Consider the following 17,375-nt stretch of genomic DNA (forward strand, 5'->3'; position numbering starts at 1 on the left):
GTATTGGATTACTGTGGACATCTTTGTTAACAATCGTTTCACTTAAATAAAATATAACACAAAACATTAAACATATTCGATTCTTTTTTTGAAAAATTTGCAATGCAAAAATTTCGAGCTTGAAGAATTTTTTGGCGCTGAATTCTGACGCAGTATAGACTGGAGAGGAAAAAATTTGAATCAATTTGTAACGTCGACAGTCCTGCCATTTTCACGTGCAAACCTGAATATTTAAGCAAGCGCCCATACGAATAACGCAAATTGTGATTTGCATAAGCATTCTGTGCCACATTGTGTTGGCGTTCACAGAATTATTCCGCCATTTGCGGCGTTCGCACCTGCACATCGTTTTATCTTTATTGCTTTTGTTTAAATTTGCCAAATCGAGCGGCACAAAGTATTTGCACATCCACGTAACAACCATACGAACAGCTATCGATCTGAGGCAACTTATTCACTCAAACACTTTTCGCCCAACCCATCAGCTAAACCGTTTTCTAGTTATATTCCTTTGCATATCAATTTTAGAATTGGCAATTCAATTATTTTAAAATCCATTCGTTTATCGAATATCGTTTTACAAAATTCAATTTTCCAAATTTTTCGTCATCATCACCACATCTTAGTTGCGACGTTAAGTAGAGCAACGTTCTTGTAAATAAAACTGTGCGCATAATTATAATAAATAATTGAAATGGATCAGTTGACGAAATTTCTCGTGTATAACAAAACGCCAATATCGAATACCACGATGAATTACGAAGCGATGAAAAATGGAAAAAATGATAAGAAATTGGAAAACGGTGAATTCGATAAGAGGATGCTGCTTCTGTCACCAGATTTAGAAATGGCTGAAGGTAATTATTTATTTCATTTTTATAATTTATTATTTATGAAAATTCATTAAAATTATACATCCCTTTTTTAGTATTGAATAAGATATAATATATGCAAGCGTGTATAAAAATACAACATTCAATAAGGTTATCAGAAGCATTTTCCACACATATTTTTAGTATAATTAGTCCTCATGTGTCAGAGTTAGGGATGAAAACTTTCCTATATGCTGATATAGACTACAATATCTCAGTGTCAATTTTAATTTAGATCCGTTCAACCGTCGTGGCTTGATTGAGTAATAAGCATCCATTCATCTATCCAACCTTTCGCATTTATAATATTAGTAAGATTAGTGTTTCCACATTAATTGGACGTTTAACGTGCCCAATAAATCAACTCTGCAGGATTATTCTGTAATAAATTCGAAACTCACCACTAAACACGATCCTGAACTATTAGATATTAATCTACACCATTGACTGCTAGTATCGAAATAACGTAACATTATAAGTTTTAAATAATTGAGAAGTGAGTTTTAAAATACAATACAGATGCAAAGCAGATGAGTCACCTGATTACCATCGCTCGTCGACATTTTATTATTGACCTTGGTAAAAATATTAACTATTTTTTACATAGCAAATAAGCCAACAACTTGGGAGTTAAGATGTTAAGTCCCTTGTGCCTGTAGTTTGACTGGCTTACCTCTTGTAACAACAATATTAAGCACAAAATCTAAAACGATCTTGCAAAGGTCACCTATATACGAATACATAGAAAGTGAAGTGAAGTGAAGTTTCCATGGAATAACACCGCCACTTAGTACAATCAAAATTTCAATCATATTTCAACAGATATAGCTCAAAGTGAAGGTCACACTTGCACATGCAAGAAACGTTGGAAATTAACGTTTCCAACACAACGATTACATGTTGCTTATCACGTCGATTAATTTGATGGAAGCGTAAAATCGGCCTTTCATTTATGGTGCAAGATACAACCTGAACGATGATTTTAAATATTTCCTAGGAAAAATCGAATCGTTTGATTCTGACTGTAATACAAATGAATGGAGAAAGAGACGAATATATACTGAAGACGAATATTTAAACGTCTACTGTCTTTTTTTTAATACGTCATATTAAAATCTCTTTATCAAATCCAGATAGAATTACTCTTTATTGTACACCAAAAAACAAATAATTTAGTCACATTTAAGAAATGCGCAAGAGGCGGCCTTATCGCGAAAATAGCGATCTATTCCAGGCAAACTTACGTCAATAAATAATTTTTAATACTGTGTAAACGGTTAGTAAGTAAGTGTAAGTAAACTGAGTTTACTATTTTACTCCGTATGTACTATCTATCTTCGTTTTCAGTCAGGATTTGTTATTTTATATATATAGATATCAAGGAAACAACAGCATAGAAAAGATGTTTCATAAACATCTTGTCACTAGAATGTCACTCAAAATAATAACAATACATACATCGTATATATAGCTCCTAGCGATGAAATTTATTACACAATCGTGTTAACAAAAATAACATACTAATTGAAGTAACTGAATCTAACATAACAACAAAAGTCATAACATAATTAAAAACATAAGAAATTATACGCAATATAAATTTAAAGAAACCATACTGTTTAAAATTAGCCTTAGATTATAGTCTACAAGCCATAGTTCTGCATACTTAAAGTATAGTAGCAAACTCTAGAATAATGCCAGGTGTACTATTTCACCTGCCATTGGTAAAATGGCAATATATGTGGCAAGTACCTTTCGACTGCTTGGCACGTTATAAGCAACCCTCGATGGAAATTGTAAAGTCTCTCAATATGTTAACACATCTGTAAATATAATTTAGGTTTGTATTTGTAGAAATATAGTAATTTCCTACTTATATTATGACTATTATACTATCAATTTAATATATTAAATTGTATCCTAATAAAAAGCAGATACTTAATACTCCTGTTATATTTGACATTTCAATGATTTTTCGCCATTTAATTGAATTGCCAATAATTTAATTTTAGACGATTCAAAGGCGCTCGGGGAATTTAATTTATATATTTTTGGGAAAGGTATCCAATATTTTATCATTATAGCAATTATTATTAAGTTTTATCTGTTATCTTTAAGTAAATTTTAATTTAAAACACAGAATATCTATCCTGCTTCAAATTATATTTATCGTACTACCCAGTCATCAGATATTCTACCGCCAAACAATACTTAGTATTGTTATGCTTGTGTTTGTACGGTGAGTGAGCCAGCTACCTAAACGCAAAGGTAACATCTCAGTGGCCAAGACAGGTGTTTTAGTTATGTAAGAAACTAAAATATCATACGGTGCTATTTGCGTATGATATTTTAGTATGCAAGGAAGTGAGTATTTACCATCAGGTGGCCCATTTGACCGATGCTATACGAAAAGACATTGAAAATATGCCTAAATAAGATTTTGAAATAAGGATAATAATTATTTTAAATTACTCCAAATCACAATACAGAAACAATATAGAAAAACTAAACTATAAAACACTATTTGGCATAATTATTATTTTTACTATTCAACCTTTTCGAACGTCAGTTATCGAGTGCTACCTTTGACAAAGTATTTTTCAACAATGAATAAATTAATTAAAGCAATGAAGCCTTATATAACTTACTATACCTTTCTAACAACTTTTCATTTAAAATAAAATTATCAATGCTCTGTATTACTTGCCATTGTTTGTGAATATAAAAAATTTGGAACAACCACCAAGGAAACTCAGTTGTTACTATTTTTACATTTAATTTATTTGTGCCCCCGACCTTATACGCGTTTGAATTTAACAAATAAAAATTATTGTAGTTTAAGTTACTCCTTAGTATCTGACATACTAGTGAAAGTCCCGTCAAACTTGGTCCCGCCGTTCCAGATATTAGCCGGAACGAACAGCCAGACAGACAGAAAAAAAATGTAAATATGTGATTATTATATACCGTGTATACATATGCATAATGCATATGGCATTGAGTAAAAAAGGGCTATTTTAATATTACAAACCGACATAGATTGTGCAAAGCTTTATACATTTTTAAAAAAATTATCGTTAAATAAACAACACATAATTAACTTAATTTTATAGATCTTGAAGGTTAATCTAAAGCAACATTTAAGTACGATACGAATATATGACAGAATATAGTCGTTTCTATCCGCGGTAAAGGGGGGGGGGGCAGGTTGGTTCTGAATGTCTAATATAGATGAAGGATCGGTCCAGCAGTTACATCGTGAAAACGTAATAGTCGAATAAAGTAAGTAATTAGTACTTTTATATTATTCGTACGTTTTAGGAATCAATTTCATCAGATTTGTATCAGAGCCGCGATAGAAAACACAGGCAGAAGTCACTTTCGCTTATAATATTAGTATAAGTATGATTTTTTTTCGCTAAACAATATAAACTCAGATATTTTGTCACTGGTTAAAGAGAACATAGCATGTATTATTTTACAGCTAAACTATTGAATTCACACGCCATAAACACCAATAGCAATAAACGATGTACGAGACATTTTGTTTTGTATTGACGAGAACATTTTTATATTCGTATATTATGTGCTAGAACTGAAATGGTCGTTATTTATTGGGGAAACATTCTGAAAACTCTTAGGGGATCTTAGCTGGATTCTTAGCACTGATAGTCAAACAAAGCACCATAAAGGATGTCTTCCCAAATCAACTCGATGATAAATATTTGATTATCATTTATAATAATATTAAGGCAACCTAAGGTTTCTTGAATTTGTAAGAAAACATTTTAGTTTAAAAAACATTTCAGCCAGTTTTCACCTTCATGGATTATACACTTCAACCTTCCACATAAATCACTCAATCTATTGTGAAACCGTGCAAAAATTCGTTCCATATTTTTAAATTTATCGCTTTCAAACATACAGACAGACACGGCGGTCCGATTTTTTTTATAATATGTTTTATGCGTCAAATTATGGACTTACGTACGTAAACTGAAGTCCACAATTTGACGTATAAACAATGAGGTCGTTGTTATATTAAGATATATAATATAAAAATAGCTTGTTTCTTAAAGGTAATAATTTTTTTTTTATGGTATAGGTTGGTGGACGAGCAGATGGGCCACCTGATGGTAAGTGGTCACCATCACCCATAGACAATGACGCTGTAAGAAATATTAACTATTCCTTACATCGTCAATGTGCCATCAACCTTGGGAACTAAGTTGTTATGTCCCTTGTGCCTGCAGTTACACTGGCTCACTCACCCTTCAAACCGGAACACAACAATATTGAGTACTGTTATTTGGCGGTAGAATAACTGATGAGTGGGAGGTACCTACCCAGACGGGCTTGCACAAAGCCCTACCACCAAGTAAAATATATGAATTCGAAAATGGAATCATCTATTAATTTAAGTTATTAGTCAAAATTGACATGGTTTAATAGGAGTATATTATTTAAATCAATCAGTGCCTTCGAATTGTGTCAAACTTAGATAGATATGAGACGTTTGTGCTTTTTCATCCTAAGCCAAAACAAATCCAGTATTAGGGGCTGGCTTGGCATTGCTCCAGCAATAAGGACTGACTGAGGTTCACTTCGAGACAAATATTTTAAATAGGAATGACAATGTTATATAAAGGTATGTACACTGTACATATTAACGTTTCTAAAGCATTTTGAGAATTTATAAAACTTTACACATACATGCGTACAAATCCTTACTATTCTGTTTTCCTCTGAACTCAAACTATCGCTATACCAAATCTCATCTTAATATTTCAGTAGTTGACGGACATACTGATATAACAGATAGAGTTACTTTCACATTTATAATTGTAGTATAGATTATGACAATCACAATGATAATAAAAAATTCAGATGATGAATGACTGCTATCACGATTCTTTTGAACTACATATGATTTTTTGCAAGATTAAGGAATTCTATTAAATAACAATAAATAAAACGTATATAACATTTGAAATAAATGAATTACGCAATATGATAAGCCTTTCCTGTATATTTAACAAAATATTAATATTAATTTTAGAACCAATTCGAAATTCAAATTTAATAAAGCACATTTCGATTATTATTTTAGTGCGAATGATTCCAATTTATTCAACTAATTCTCTTCGATCATATACCGCATAATATACACTGTATATTGGTAATTTTCTATTATAATCCAATGATTGAACCAATATCACATCGAGTGGGCTATAAGCTACCACTTTGAGGGATTTACTACTGTTATTACATAGTCGCGAGGAGCTTAACGATCCAATTATTTCTAAAACTCGTCGCCTGAACGTTGTAATACTTTGATGTGGATATTAAACCAGAGTCATGTTTTAATAATTAATTACGCACAATTTTAATATGTCAAAGTTTTGAGTCTGTCAAAATCAAAAATCAAAATCAAAATATACTTTATTCCAGTAGGCTTTGTCGTCATTTAACAACGATATTAAGTGAAGCTACCATTCCGAAAGATGATTTTACCGAGAAGAACCGGCAAGAAACTCAGTAGTTACTCTTTTCAAGATTTAAAAATACATTCATGTTTGTTAAATACACCTATATATGTGTATGTAATATATCCTGCCTGGAAGTCATGAAGTACTAATTCCACGCTTTTTTATCGTCTGTATAATCTTTTATTAAATAATATCCCTTCTTTACCAATGTATTTTTTGCAAATGTTTTGAATTTATGAAACGGCAAAGTCAAAAATGTCCGTGGAATTTTATCATCTCAATATGTAACAATATTTCGATACTATATTTATGCAAAATGTAACAAAAGCATAAGGGATATAACATCTTTGTTACCAATGTTGGTGGTGCATTGGCGTTGAGCATTGGAATACTTGTTACAGCACCAATGTCATCGTATACCATCAGGCATTCCATTGGTCTCATCTTACTGATATCATTGAAATAATCAGATTACTCATTATATAATGCATTTTAGTACTGCTCGGTTTAGTTCAGTAATCTCGGTTTGAGGTAAACGTATTCTTACATAATTATTTCAGCTCATATAATTTTCATTTTCAATTGAGAAATAAAAATCTGTATGAAAAATATAATTAAAATATAATTTCTTTTGTGTTTCAGCGCTGACAGATATTAGCTTGGTATTTAATTTCCGCGATCGTTTATGACTTGTTTCTAATGTTCTAAAAATCGTTTGAAGTTAGCTCATTGGCTTAGTTTGTAACTGGCGTTCTTCGAACTGGTCATATTATGCACTTTGAAACAAAAGTTTAATAATACTATGGAGTTTAAAGTTTATAGTTTAAAGTGAATTCATACGCAGTTTCAATTAAAAACGAAATAATAAATATGGATGACGATTATGAATATAAGCCGAGAGGTAAGTTTGATTGTGTTTTATTTTTTTGTATAAAATTCGTATTCATATGACAATTAATGAAAATTCAGCAAAATACATTTTAATTAAAGAATTCCAATATTAAGCATGCAAACTATATTGATGCCGAATGAACGAATGAAATTGAACGGCCTTATGAGTCAGTATAAAGAGCCTTAGATCCCGAGATCCTGGGATCAAAACCCGAAGTCGGGTCGATGAAACATTATTGGATTTTTTCGATGAATTCTCAGTACGGAAGTGTGTACTCTACCATGCCTCGAATAGCACGTAAAACCGTTGGATCTGCACTTATTCGCTTACAAGTCCTGTCAGATTTGTCATTCTATTGGATTATGAGAGTTTGGAAATAAAAAGTGTATCTGTGTTTGTGTAAACACTCATACACGTGTGTATATAGCATGTCCTGTGTAAACTTATCGCCCTTTATATATTATGATTAAGTTAGTGTGGCCGCAATCGTTCAGGATGACAACATTATCATAATAAGACTTAACAACAAGTGTATGTAAACACATAGTATGTTTATATAGTTAAACTAGGATTACCCCATGGTTCAATATTCAATAATAATTATTATTAAATTTTTGATGAAAAATGTAGTATGAATTTGTAGATATCGAACTTTTTTTATATTCTTACGAGTGTCCGGCCATGGTTTTTGCCTGCTTGTGATGCTATTTCAGATTATAATCTATCTCCGTACAGAATTTTATTATATTTTGTACAGCCGTTCGAACACGATTGCGTAAGAATCATCCATACATCCAAACTCGTATTAATAATATTAGTAAGCTTAGACCCAAGGTGTTTTATCGATGGAATTAAAGTAAAAGTAAGTAAAGAACGCTGGTTACCCGAATTAATTGGGATCAGGGATAATTCAGATAATGAAAATTAGGATAATCGGCGTTCGATGGTAATAACATATCAATTACTCCAACTGTTTGCTGCTACACCTTATTTTCAACTTTCAAACATAATAGTTAAAATACATTAGGAATTCAGCGAGGTCCAACTCGATCCAACAAAGCAATGCAAAAATTGGAAATTTAATTTTTTATATTACGCTTAGGATCGATTCGTATAATCGGCGATTTAGTAAATCGGGGTTCGGATAATCGGCGTTCTACTATACTTTGAAGCCTACCAAATATGGAAAATGAAAAACCCGTGCGTTTCTATAAGATCAATTCTTATTTCACTCTGGATAAGTTATGAACATCACCAACTATTTCACCAATCAACGTTGATATGCCATTTGATTATATAAGTCAATTTATTCCACGGTTGTATTCAGCGTTAAGTTTAAAGATATACAGAGTGTATAAAGTCAAGTTTCTGTTTAGCCTGTGACTATTTGAATCAAAGATTTTTTTTTATTTATTTATAAAAAAACATAGTACGTATACTGACACCCAAACCTGAATCCCAAGTGAAGGCGTCGGTTACTTTAATACTTTTACGAAAATGCGAGCGATGCCGTGGCCCAAACCTAGTAAACTTTGCCAACATACAAATCCAATATAAATAAGTTGGTACATAATATTCATTGCCTTTAACGTTAACTCTTTAAATTTTAATTGGAGATAATTTGACTTCTAATATGTTAATGACTATTATTATATCTTACGAGTAAATCCCAGTTAAACCGTTATTAGATAATTTTCGATGGTTTGAATTACATGTCAGTGAAAAGGAAATTCGAGTGACATTTAAATGAAATGTTTTGTAATGAGGTTTTAATATTTGGTTGTATTTTGTGCGCATTATAAAGTTTGATACTAGCTGTTTTGATAAAGTAATAAATAAAAATTTTAACAAAATGAGAAACCGACTTCAAACAAAACACTATTTTAAAACAAATAAATATGCACTTAAAAGTAATAAAATAATTGCGTATTCAACATATTTTTTTAGATTGCTCCTATAAAAAAATATATATACGGTCGAATTGAGAACACTCCTTTTTTGAAGTAAATGTCTCATAACTGGGCTAGAGCCTTGCCATTTTAATATAAGTTTTGAAGCTTATTTCATAACGCTGTATCAATACATATAACGACGCACGTAATGGAATATAAACACATATAACTCACAAAAATCATTTGGATCCATCATCTTAAACGTGAACGGTAAAATGGGGAACTATACAGAAAGCAGTCACAAGCGTACATAGAAATTGGCGCTGTAGAAAATATTAACTACTACTGGAGTACTTACCATTCAAACCGGAACATAAGAATACTAAAGTATTCGGCTGTTCGGTAGTAATATCTGATGAGTGGGTGCAACCTGCCTAGACGACCTTGCACACAGCCTTAACACTAAGTAAAAGGCTGTTGAAACATTCATAGCAAATTATGGAGGATAAGTCAGTTGAAGTATTTTTTTTTAAATTAACAGTAATATTTCATTATCAGATAGTTAAATCAATTCAAATTAAACTGTATTACTTACCAAATTTCATAGATATAGGCTAACGAAAAATACTAACAGAAAATAAATACTTTTGATACTCTCGAGAGCTTTAAGAGATTGTAGAACAAAATACATAGTTTTAATGTCAAATCTATACTTCCACGCGTTCCTGAAAGTAGGTCCTATCAGACAGACGGATGAACAACAAAGTGATTCATATCCATCATCCACGTCATAGAAAAAACGGAACCATAAAAAATGACAAAACGAAATTCTCGAAAATACTGTAATAACAAAAATAATTAAGAAGAACAAATTAATGAAACTCTTGTCATTATTTCAATAAATATACAGTTATCGATAGATTTTTAAGAGAATAAAAGGGTTCAACTAACCTAGTGTTACTGTTAGATAATATACATAATTCCTCGATTAGACAAACTCAAACTCGAAATCCTTTATTAATTATATAAGTATACTACTTACTTATTTATAGTCAAATAAACACTACCACCGGTTCGTAAAAGGAAACACCTGACCTGAAAAGAACCAGCGAAAAAAATTCAGCGGGTCTTTATTTTATCAAAGTGGTTATATACATTTACATTGTATATTAGCGACCCGCCCTGGATTAGCACGGGTCCAATACTGATACTAAATATACTACAGAATTTGGTTATTTTCGACATCACATTACAAACTTCTAAAATTATCAGTGTTTTTTACTATGTTGTCCATGAGTAAATATTATATACAAACCATTCCTCTTGAATCATTCTATCTATTAAAAAAAACTACATCAAAATCAGTTACGTAGTTTTAAAGATTTAAGCATACATAGGGATATAGGGACAGAGAAAGCGACGTTCTTTTATACTTTGTAGTGACGAATAGAGATAACCAGGTTTCAATCGTTTCATTCCAAATAATAACGCTATAATATTTTATGTATATATTATAATCTTAGGATGGTCACGAGTTTAAATAAAGATATTCTTCCAGATTCATTTATTAACACATTCATTTTATCCACTAATCCGTGTTTTACAATACATCCCGTATTAAATGTCTAAATTTAGCCTATCATTCTCATTATTTCCAAATTAATAATAAATGTCACCAAACATTGCCGCCACATTCGATTTCTTGACATTCTCTTTCTTTCCGGCCAGTATCAGACATTCGGCCAGTATTCATCGTGAACAATTAAAATATTACATTACAAAATATTCTAAATAATAGTCAACCGACATTTTTTTATTTCTTTTTATGGTATAGATTGGCGGACGAGCATATGTGCCACGTGATGGTAAGTGGTCACCATCATCCATAGACAATGACGCTGCAAGAAATATTAACTATTCCTTACATCGTCAATACGCCACCAACCTTAGGAACTAAGATGTTATGTTCCTTGTGCCTGTAGTAACACTGGCTCACTCACCCTTCAAACCGGAACACAACACACTGAGTACTGTTATTTTGCGGTAGAATAACTGGTGAGTGATTGGTACCTACCCAGATGGGCTTGCACAAAGCCCTACCACCAAGGAAAATATTATTAACTAAAAAATAACTCTAACAATAAGATATTTTCGCATAAAATAAAGTATTTCTGTCGTGTGGAGCGCGTTAAGCTGAACTTCTTATAACATATAAGATTTGAAAAATTTCAATCACGCTATACAATGTCACATAAAACGCAAACACAATCACATCGACAATTTCAACTCAAACACGATCGCCTATATTGAAGTTTTGCCACCTACCGACCTTATAGAAAATTAGTCTTTTATTTTTAGAACCGATCGCGCCTTCGTGCGCCATTGCAATATAAACCGCGGCCATATTTCAAAATGGCGTCGTTCGATTTACAAAATATTGTTACTTTTTTGGATGATTTATTTACACAACTAACTAATGTTTTATTGGATTTTTTTAGCTAGTGTGCTTCTAGTTTAAAGAGTACCTAGAGGTTTTAACGAGAACAAGATAACATTTTTATTTGAGATAATAACATCGATTGAACCCGATGTTATTTTATATAACGAGAGTCGTTCAAATTTGTATTAAATATATAAATTATTTATTGAAATCATCGTGACAGTAATAATGAAAATAGTTTGATTCTTGTTCCTTTTCTGTCTTAACCGTGTAATGTATCTTATCGTATCTCAATCGGGTATCGTATGAAAAGGCTTCATTACACATTCTTAAACAGATTGTGTAGTTACCATTTTTTTAAGACGAATAATGTAAATAATAAACACTATTTTTTCAGTCACCACTCACAAATCTGGGTATAATCTGATGTATATATAAACATAAGATTTTTTTATAATACTTAATATTTTACAATGCTTTTTTAAGATACCTTCAAACTTAATTATTATTACGCCTACTAAGTACGGAACACTCGATACGCGAGTTCAAATCGCATTTGTCCGATTTTGTTGTTTATCTTTACTAATATTATTTTCAGCTGCTACCCAAAGTTTGAAGGATAGTTTTAAGGAATGAGCATTTTAATTAACAATAAAACCTCTATGGTTAAAAAGGAGGTATCTTACCACTTACTTCTCTATTGAGCTGTCGTTTGAGTTACTGGATACCGGCCAACTTTGTATTATAATAAAGACCGACAGTATGGATTAGTACCAGTTTGTACGCAATTGCAACAATCTATATTCTCACTTTATTAATTAATCATTACATGCGATAAAAAAGTCGCTTTCCGCTATCTGTCCCTATGTGGGCTTAGATATATAAAACTACGCAACAAATTTTGATGCGTTTTTTTTAATAGATTCAGTGATTTGAGAGAAAGGTTTATGTATATAATAAATGGACAATATGATAAAGAAACAAGAAATCTCCGTGCGAAGCCGAGGCTGGCCGCTAATATTTCTATAAAATAAGAAGATAGTTCAACAAATGGGTCCGCTGATAGTAATTGATGATTACCGTCTATGTACACTGGTACTACTAGAAATATAAACATTCCCTACATCGTCAATACGCCACTTATCCTGTAGTTACACTATCTCACTCATTCTTTAAACCAGAACAGAGACAGAAGAAAGATTGGAAAAAGTTCCGATACATCTACAACATCCCAGTAGATGCTTAAACAGCTGGTATTAGTTCGTAACTTATACTTTTGTTATTTATTTGAAACGACAATCTTCAAATAAAATAATGTTATAAGTATTTAAATAATGTATTATGTGTATCATTTAACGCTTTATTTTGTATAATTTATTGTTATTGCAATTAATTCAAAACACATTTCCTAAGTCCCAAATATTAAAGGGTCAAATTAAACCTTCCCAAGATCCCTAAACTCAAACCTTAATTAAAATCCAGTGTTGGATATCTATAGTCAACTGGAAATAGATATTAAACACAGTGTATATATTATCATCTATACGACATGTATATTTGCCTTATTCTATTTCGTATCGATAAAATAATTCGAAATGTACATCATCTTGTTGTGATCAGGCAAGGTATAGTGTAAATGCCTTTTACTAGCATGCTAATATTGGCACGTGCTTATTTTATACTGAGAAGGATCTGTTCGAAATTAAATACTGATAATGAGTTTTGCAATTAAAGACGCTACCCTGGATGTTTATGATAAGGTGTATCATAAAATCTACTGCCAAAAGGCAAAGTATGGTTATGTTTAAAGAGGGCATACGAAGTGAAATTAAAGGAATAATTCTTACACAACCATATGGGCAGTGGTGATAACTTATCATCAGGTAGCCAATTACCAATTCGCCTACCTATATGAAATTTAAAAAAAAAGACGCTCGTAATATAACAATTAAAAAGTCGTATCTCACTAAAGTTTTGTCTTTTGTCTTAAGTTGAAACCTTATAATTAAAAATTAGTTTTTTTTTGACGGATATCCTCAAAAAGTATTAAATTTACACACAGTCAAAATGTTTAACTCATTCACAGACGTCAAACGAGTTATAAAATCCTAAATAAAATATCAAAATATAAAAACAGTCACCCTCTATCATTAAATTTTAATGTATTTTCAATAAACAACGCATTTATTGGCAAAACGAAGTTATTCACGCCACAGTCCTGCCAACAAAGCCTTGAAATTGATTGCTCAATGTTAAAAGCTGTTCTGCGTGTAACATAGGCAAATTGCATCAAACCACTCGTAAATGCATCCATTTGATATCAACTACCGACTCTGGTGTGACGTGTTTTAACACCAACGCTGGTGCAGTTCAAACGACCTTATTACTTAGACATTTAAAGTCATTTTCGTTTGACCCGCTTGTATCAAATCGAGCCAGTGCTTAATCACAATTTGTGACCATCATACGAGTGGTACTGCGTTCAAATAAAATCATTCGCAGTTGCTAGATTTCCAGCTCTAGTGAAGACTTAAAAATATAAGTATTCTTTTTTTGAATTCTTCTTTTGGAAATGCTTCGCGGAATGAATGATCGAGCTTTGATGAACGTGGAAGGTACTCGTTTGTTTTATCATTAATATTCATCTATTATGACATCGTGTACAGTCATTCGACGCATCATATTATTGTATTCAAATATCTTTTTGCGAATACCAATTCATACGTTACCCTATCTTTGGCGTTGCATCAGCACCTGATACAATGGTATTTTACGCCGCTGTTATATCGTGACACGAATGCAATTACAACGAGGCAGTTCACATTTCACACTTGGAATATCGCTATACCGATTCTTGCTTCGCTATTCACTTAAAATCAATTCCGTATCACCTTGTTTCAATAAAAGTCTTCGGAGTGGCAATAGTATCAGTGGAACTCGTGCGGTTGAACCATCCGCATCTTGCGTTTATCTGCTCTTATCTATACATGGATCCAGTTCATTAACATAGCTGATATCCTATGTTTTTTTTTTTAGACGTGATCTAGTTTACTTTTCTGAATTCAATTAAAGCCTAATAGCTTATTTTGAAATCGTACTAATGAATTCGTAAAATATATGATTTAATTACGATAAATTGTCATTTACATTCCCAATAAAAATTTACATTTTACAATTTATCGAATGTCAGTTTACGTTTTTAAAAAATCCGCGATGATACGAAAACAAGCGCTGGGTACATCGCAAGAAGAAATAATATATGGTGCGATATCTTTATTTATTAAGTTTGTTTTCATACTCCCATAAACTATGCAACAATATCTACTTTGAATTGAAGATGAAAACTATAAAGAAGCAATATGTTACAGAACATTTTTATAATACGATTTTTCTTTTTTAATAAAAAGTATATGACATAGAAAACCGATTTAATTACTGGATTATTTAAGGTTATAATTATTTAAAAAAAAGTCTACACGGTCCGTTTACGAATTTAATAATTTCTGACAAATTATGGGAAAACTTCAATATTATTTTTGTTCACAGAACGCGTGCTATATGCGCGAAGCAGGCAGCCGGGCTTAAAGCCTGCCGTGGTAGGAGGGAAACCGATCACTGAAGAACTGGCAATCGTTAGTATGCAATTGAAAACAATTCTTTCCATTCAGATTACATTCCATCCATACTTATAGAACAAATTACCAAATAAAAATTTCCAAATGGACAGGAACTTCGTGTGACAGCATTCGGTACTTCTTCGTGTCCACCACGAGGGGAATGGATCCATACTCCTCTTATAATGAGACCCTCAGACCAGCCCCTTGGTTACGGTCTCGCTGCACCGCGCAACGGGACCAGATCTCTTCTCGCTGGTCTACAAGCGCATATTATTAAATGGCTGCTGTTCGATTCCCGTCCCATGACCAAGGATAATAAATCTGTGGAACCACCTGACAGGTTAGTTGTATCTAATTGTTATGTAAATGTTTTACACGAAATTATCCGTGAAATTTTTGGACTGTCCAGTAATTTATATCACTAAATTTCAAGCAAGTTCAGTGTGTCAAATTTAGTTATCTATTTAGTTTTGTTTTTGTTAAATGAGATACATGTCTTTTTGTTGTAAGATTGACCTCCATATTTATAATATTGAAGTGTAAATTAAATTATTAATTTATTATTAAAAAAATAAATAGAAAAAAACACTCGACGATAATTTTTCATAGGATTTTTAAATTGTAAATGTACTAATAGTTAAGTTAAGAAAAGTTATAAAATATAAAAATTTAGAATATTATAATAGTATAATAGAAGGTTTATTTATTTATTTAGTGTACAGGAAACAAACAGTGAAATAATTACAATAGAATAAAGAAAATATAAGACAATTCTTAAACCAAAACAGTTTCCATTTATAAATTAATCATAAGTAAGTACAAAACAAGACATTTTTTATATTTAATAGGTGCATGAAATTATATAATTCATTTACATAATTTAATTTAATATAAATTTAATTTTTAAATCAAGAAAACATATTTTAATAATAAGTAATCAAATTATAATTAATTAATTAAAAAAGCATGAGTAAATTAAGGCTCTTCAGAGTATAATATTTCTTTTACTTGTAGTTTGAATTTTTTAAGGGAGAGATGAAAAATATCACATTCAGTAAATGTTTTATTGTACTGTTTAGATGATCTATTAACAAATGCATTTGCTGCATATTTAGTTTTTGTCAATGGAAAATCAAAAATAGATTTGTTCCGACTGCCAGGGCGAGGACACTTGATATTTATTTTAGAAAGGAGATAAGGGGAATCAAATATGTTGTGGATCAATTTATATAAAAACACCATATCACGTTCAAGTCGTCTCTGTTCAGTTGTCGGTATCTTTTCTATTTGATTCAAATTATTTGTAGACGAAAATTTTAAATATTTTAAAAACTTTTCCTGAATATTTTCGATTAATTCTATATATTTACTATACTGTGGATTCCAGACAGTGCAAGCGTATTCTAGAATAGGTCTCACAAATGATTTATATAAAAGAGCAAAAGTTGAAACACGCTTAAACTCTCTGGAAATCCTCAGCACAAATCCTAGCATACGAAACGCTTTAGAAGTTATGGAATTTATGTGTTCAACGAAAATAAGTTTAGAATCGAGTGTTATTCCAAGATCTTTGACCACTGATACACGTTTTATATCATATTCCTTTAATCGGTAGTTGTAAATGATCACTTTTCTTTTTCTGGTATATGTTATACAATTACATTTCTTTATATTCAAAAACAGCGAATTGGTAGTACAATAATCGCTCAGTAAGTTCAAATCTTTTTGCAGACTAATACAATCATCAACACTCTTAATAATTTTATAAATTTTTGTATCATCAGCATATAACAGAAATTTAGATGATGCAAATACCGAAACAACATCATTTATATATATATTAAAAAACAGTGGTCCAAGATGTGAGCCTTGAGGGACTCCAGATGGAACGGGTAGAAAAGATGAGCAATACCCTTTCACAGTCACGGCTTGACTTCTATTCAATAAATATGACTTGATCCATCTAAGGAGGTCACCATGTACACCGATGAACTCCATTTTTGCTATTAAGATAGAATGAGAGATTTTGTCAAACGCTTTGGAGTAATCGGTGTACACAACGTCCACCTGATATCCTTTGTCCATTGCAGTCAAAACATAGTCAGTGAATTCACACAAATTAGTTTCAGTTGATTTCTTGTTAATAAATCCATGCTGCTGGTCAATAATTATG

The 17,375-nt window shown here is 31.5% G+C and overlaps 1 protein-coding gene across 5 annotated transcripts in view; it reads left to right on the forward strand.

Moving 5' to 3' along the window:
* The first annotated feature begins 331 nt into the window (after nucleotides 1-331).
* Nucleotides 332-17,375, forward strand: part of LOC124540726 (inactive ubiquitin carboxyl-terminal hydrolase MINDY-4B) — a 39,102-nt gene continuing 22,058 nt past the window's right edge. For 2 of the 5 annotated variants that reach the window (XM_047118412.1, XM_047118420.1), the window contains exons 1-3: nucleotides 332-857; nucleotides 15,132-15,217; nucleotides 15,313-15,542. In XM_047118412.1, coding sequence (XP_046974368.1) covers nucleotides 695-857; nucleotides 15,132-15,217; nucleotides 15,313-15,542 — 479 coding nt within the window. In that variant the 5' untranslated portion in view covers nucleotides 332-694. Of the gene's footprint in view, nucleotides 858-7,115; nucleotides 7,263-13,917; nucleotides 14,201-14,769; nucleotides 14,848-15,131; nucleotides 15,218-15,312; nucleotides 15,543-17,375 lie in introns of those variants that run through there. The other 3 variants (XM_047118448.1, XM_047118437.1, XM_047118429.1) reach the window with 3 other exon arrangements.

Source organism: Vanessa cardui, chromosome 2 (genome assembly GCF_905220365.1).
Source record: "Vanessa cardui chromosome 2, ilVanCard2.1, whole genome shotgun sequence".
Lineage (NCBI taxonomy): Eukaryota > Metazoa > Arthropoda > Insecta > Lepidoptera > Nymphalidae > Vanessa > Vanessa cardui.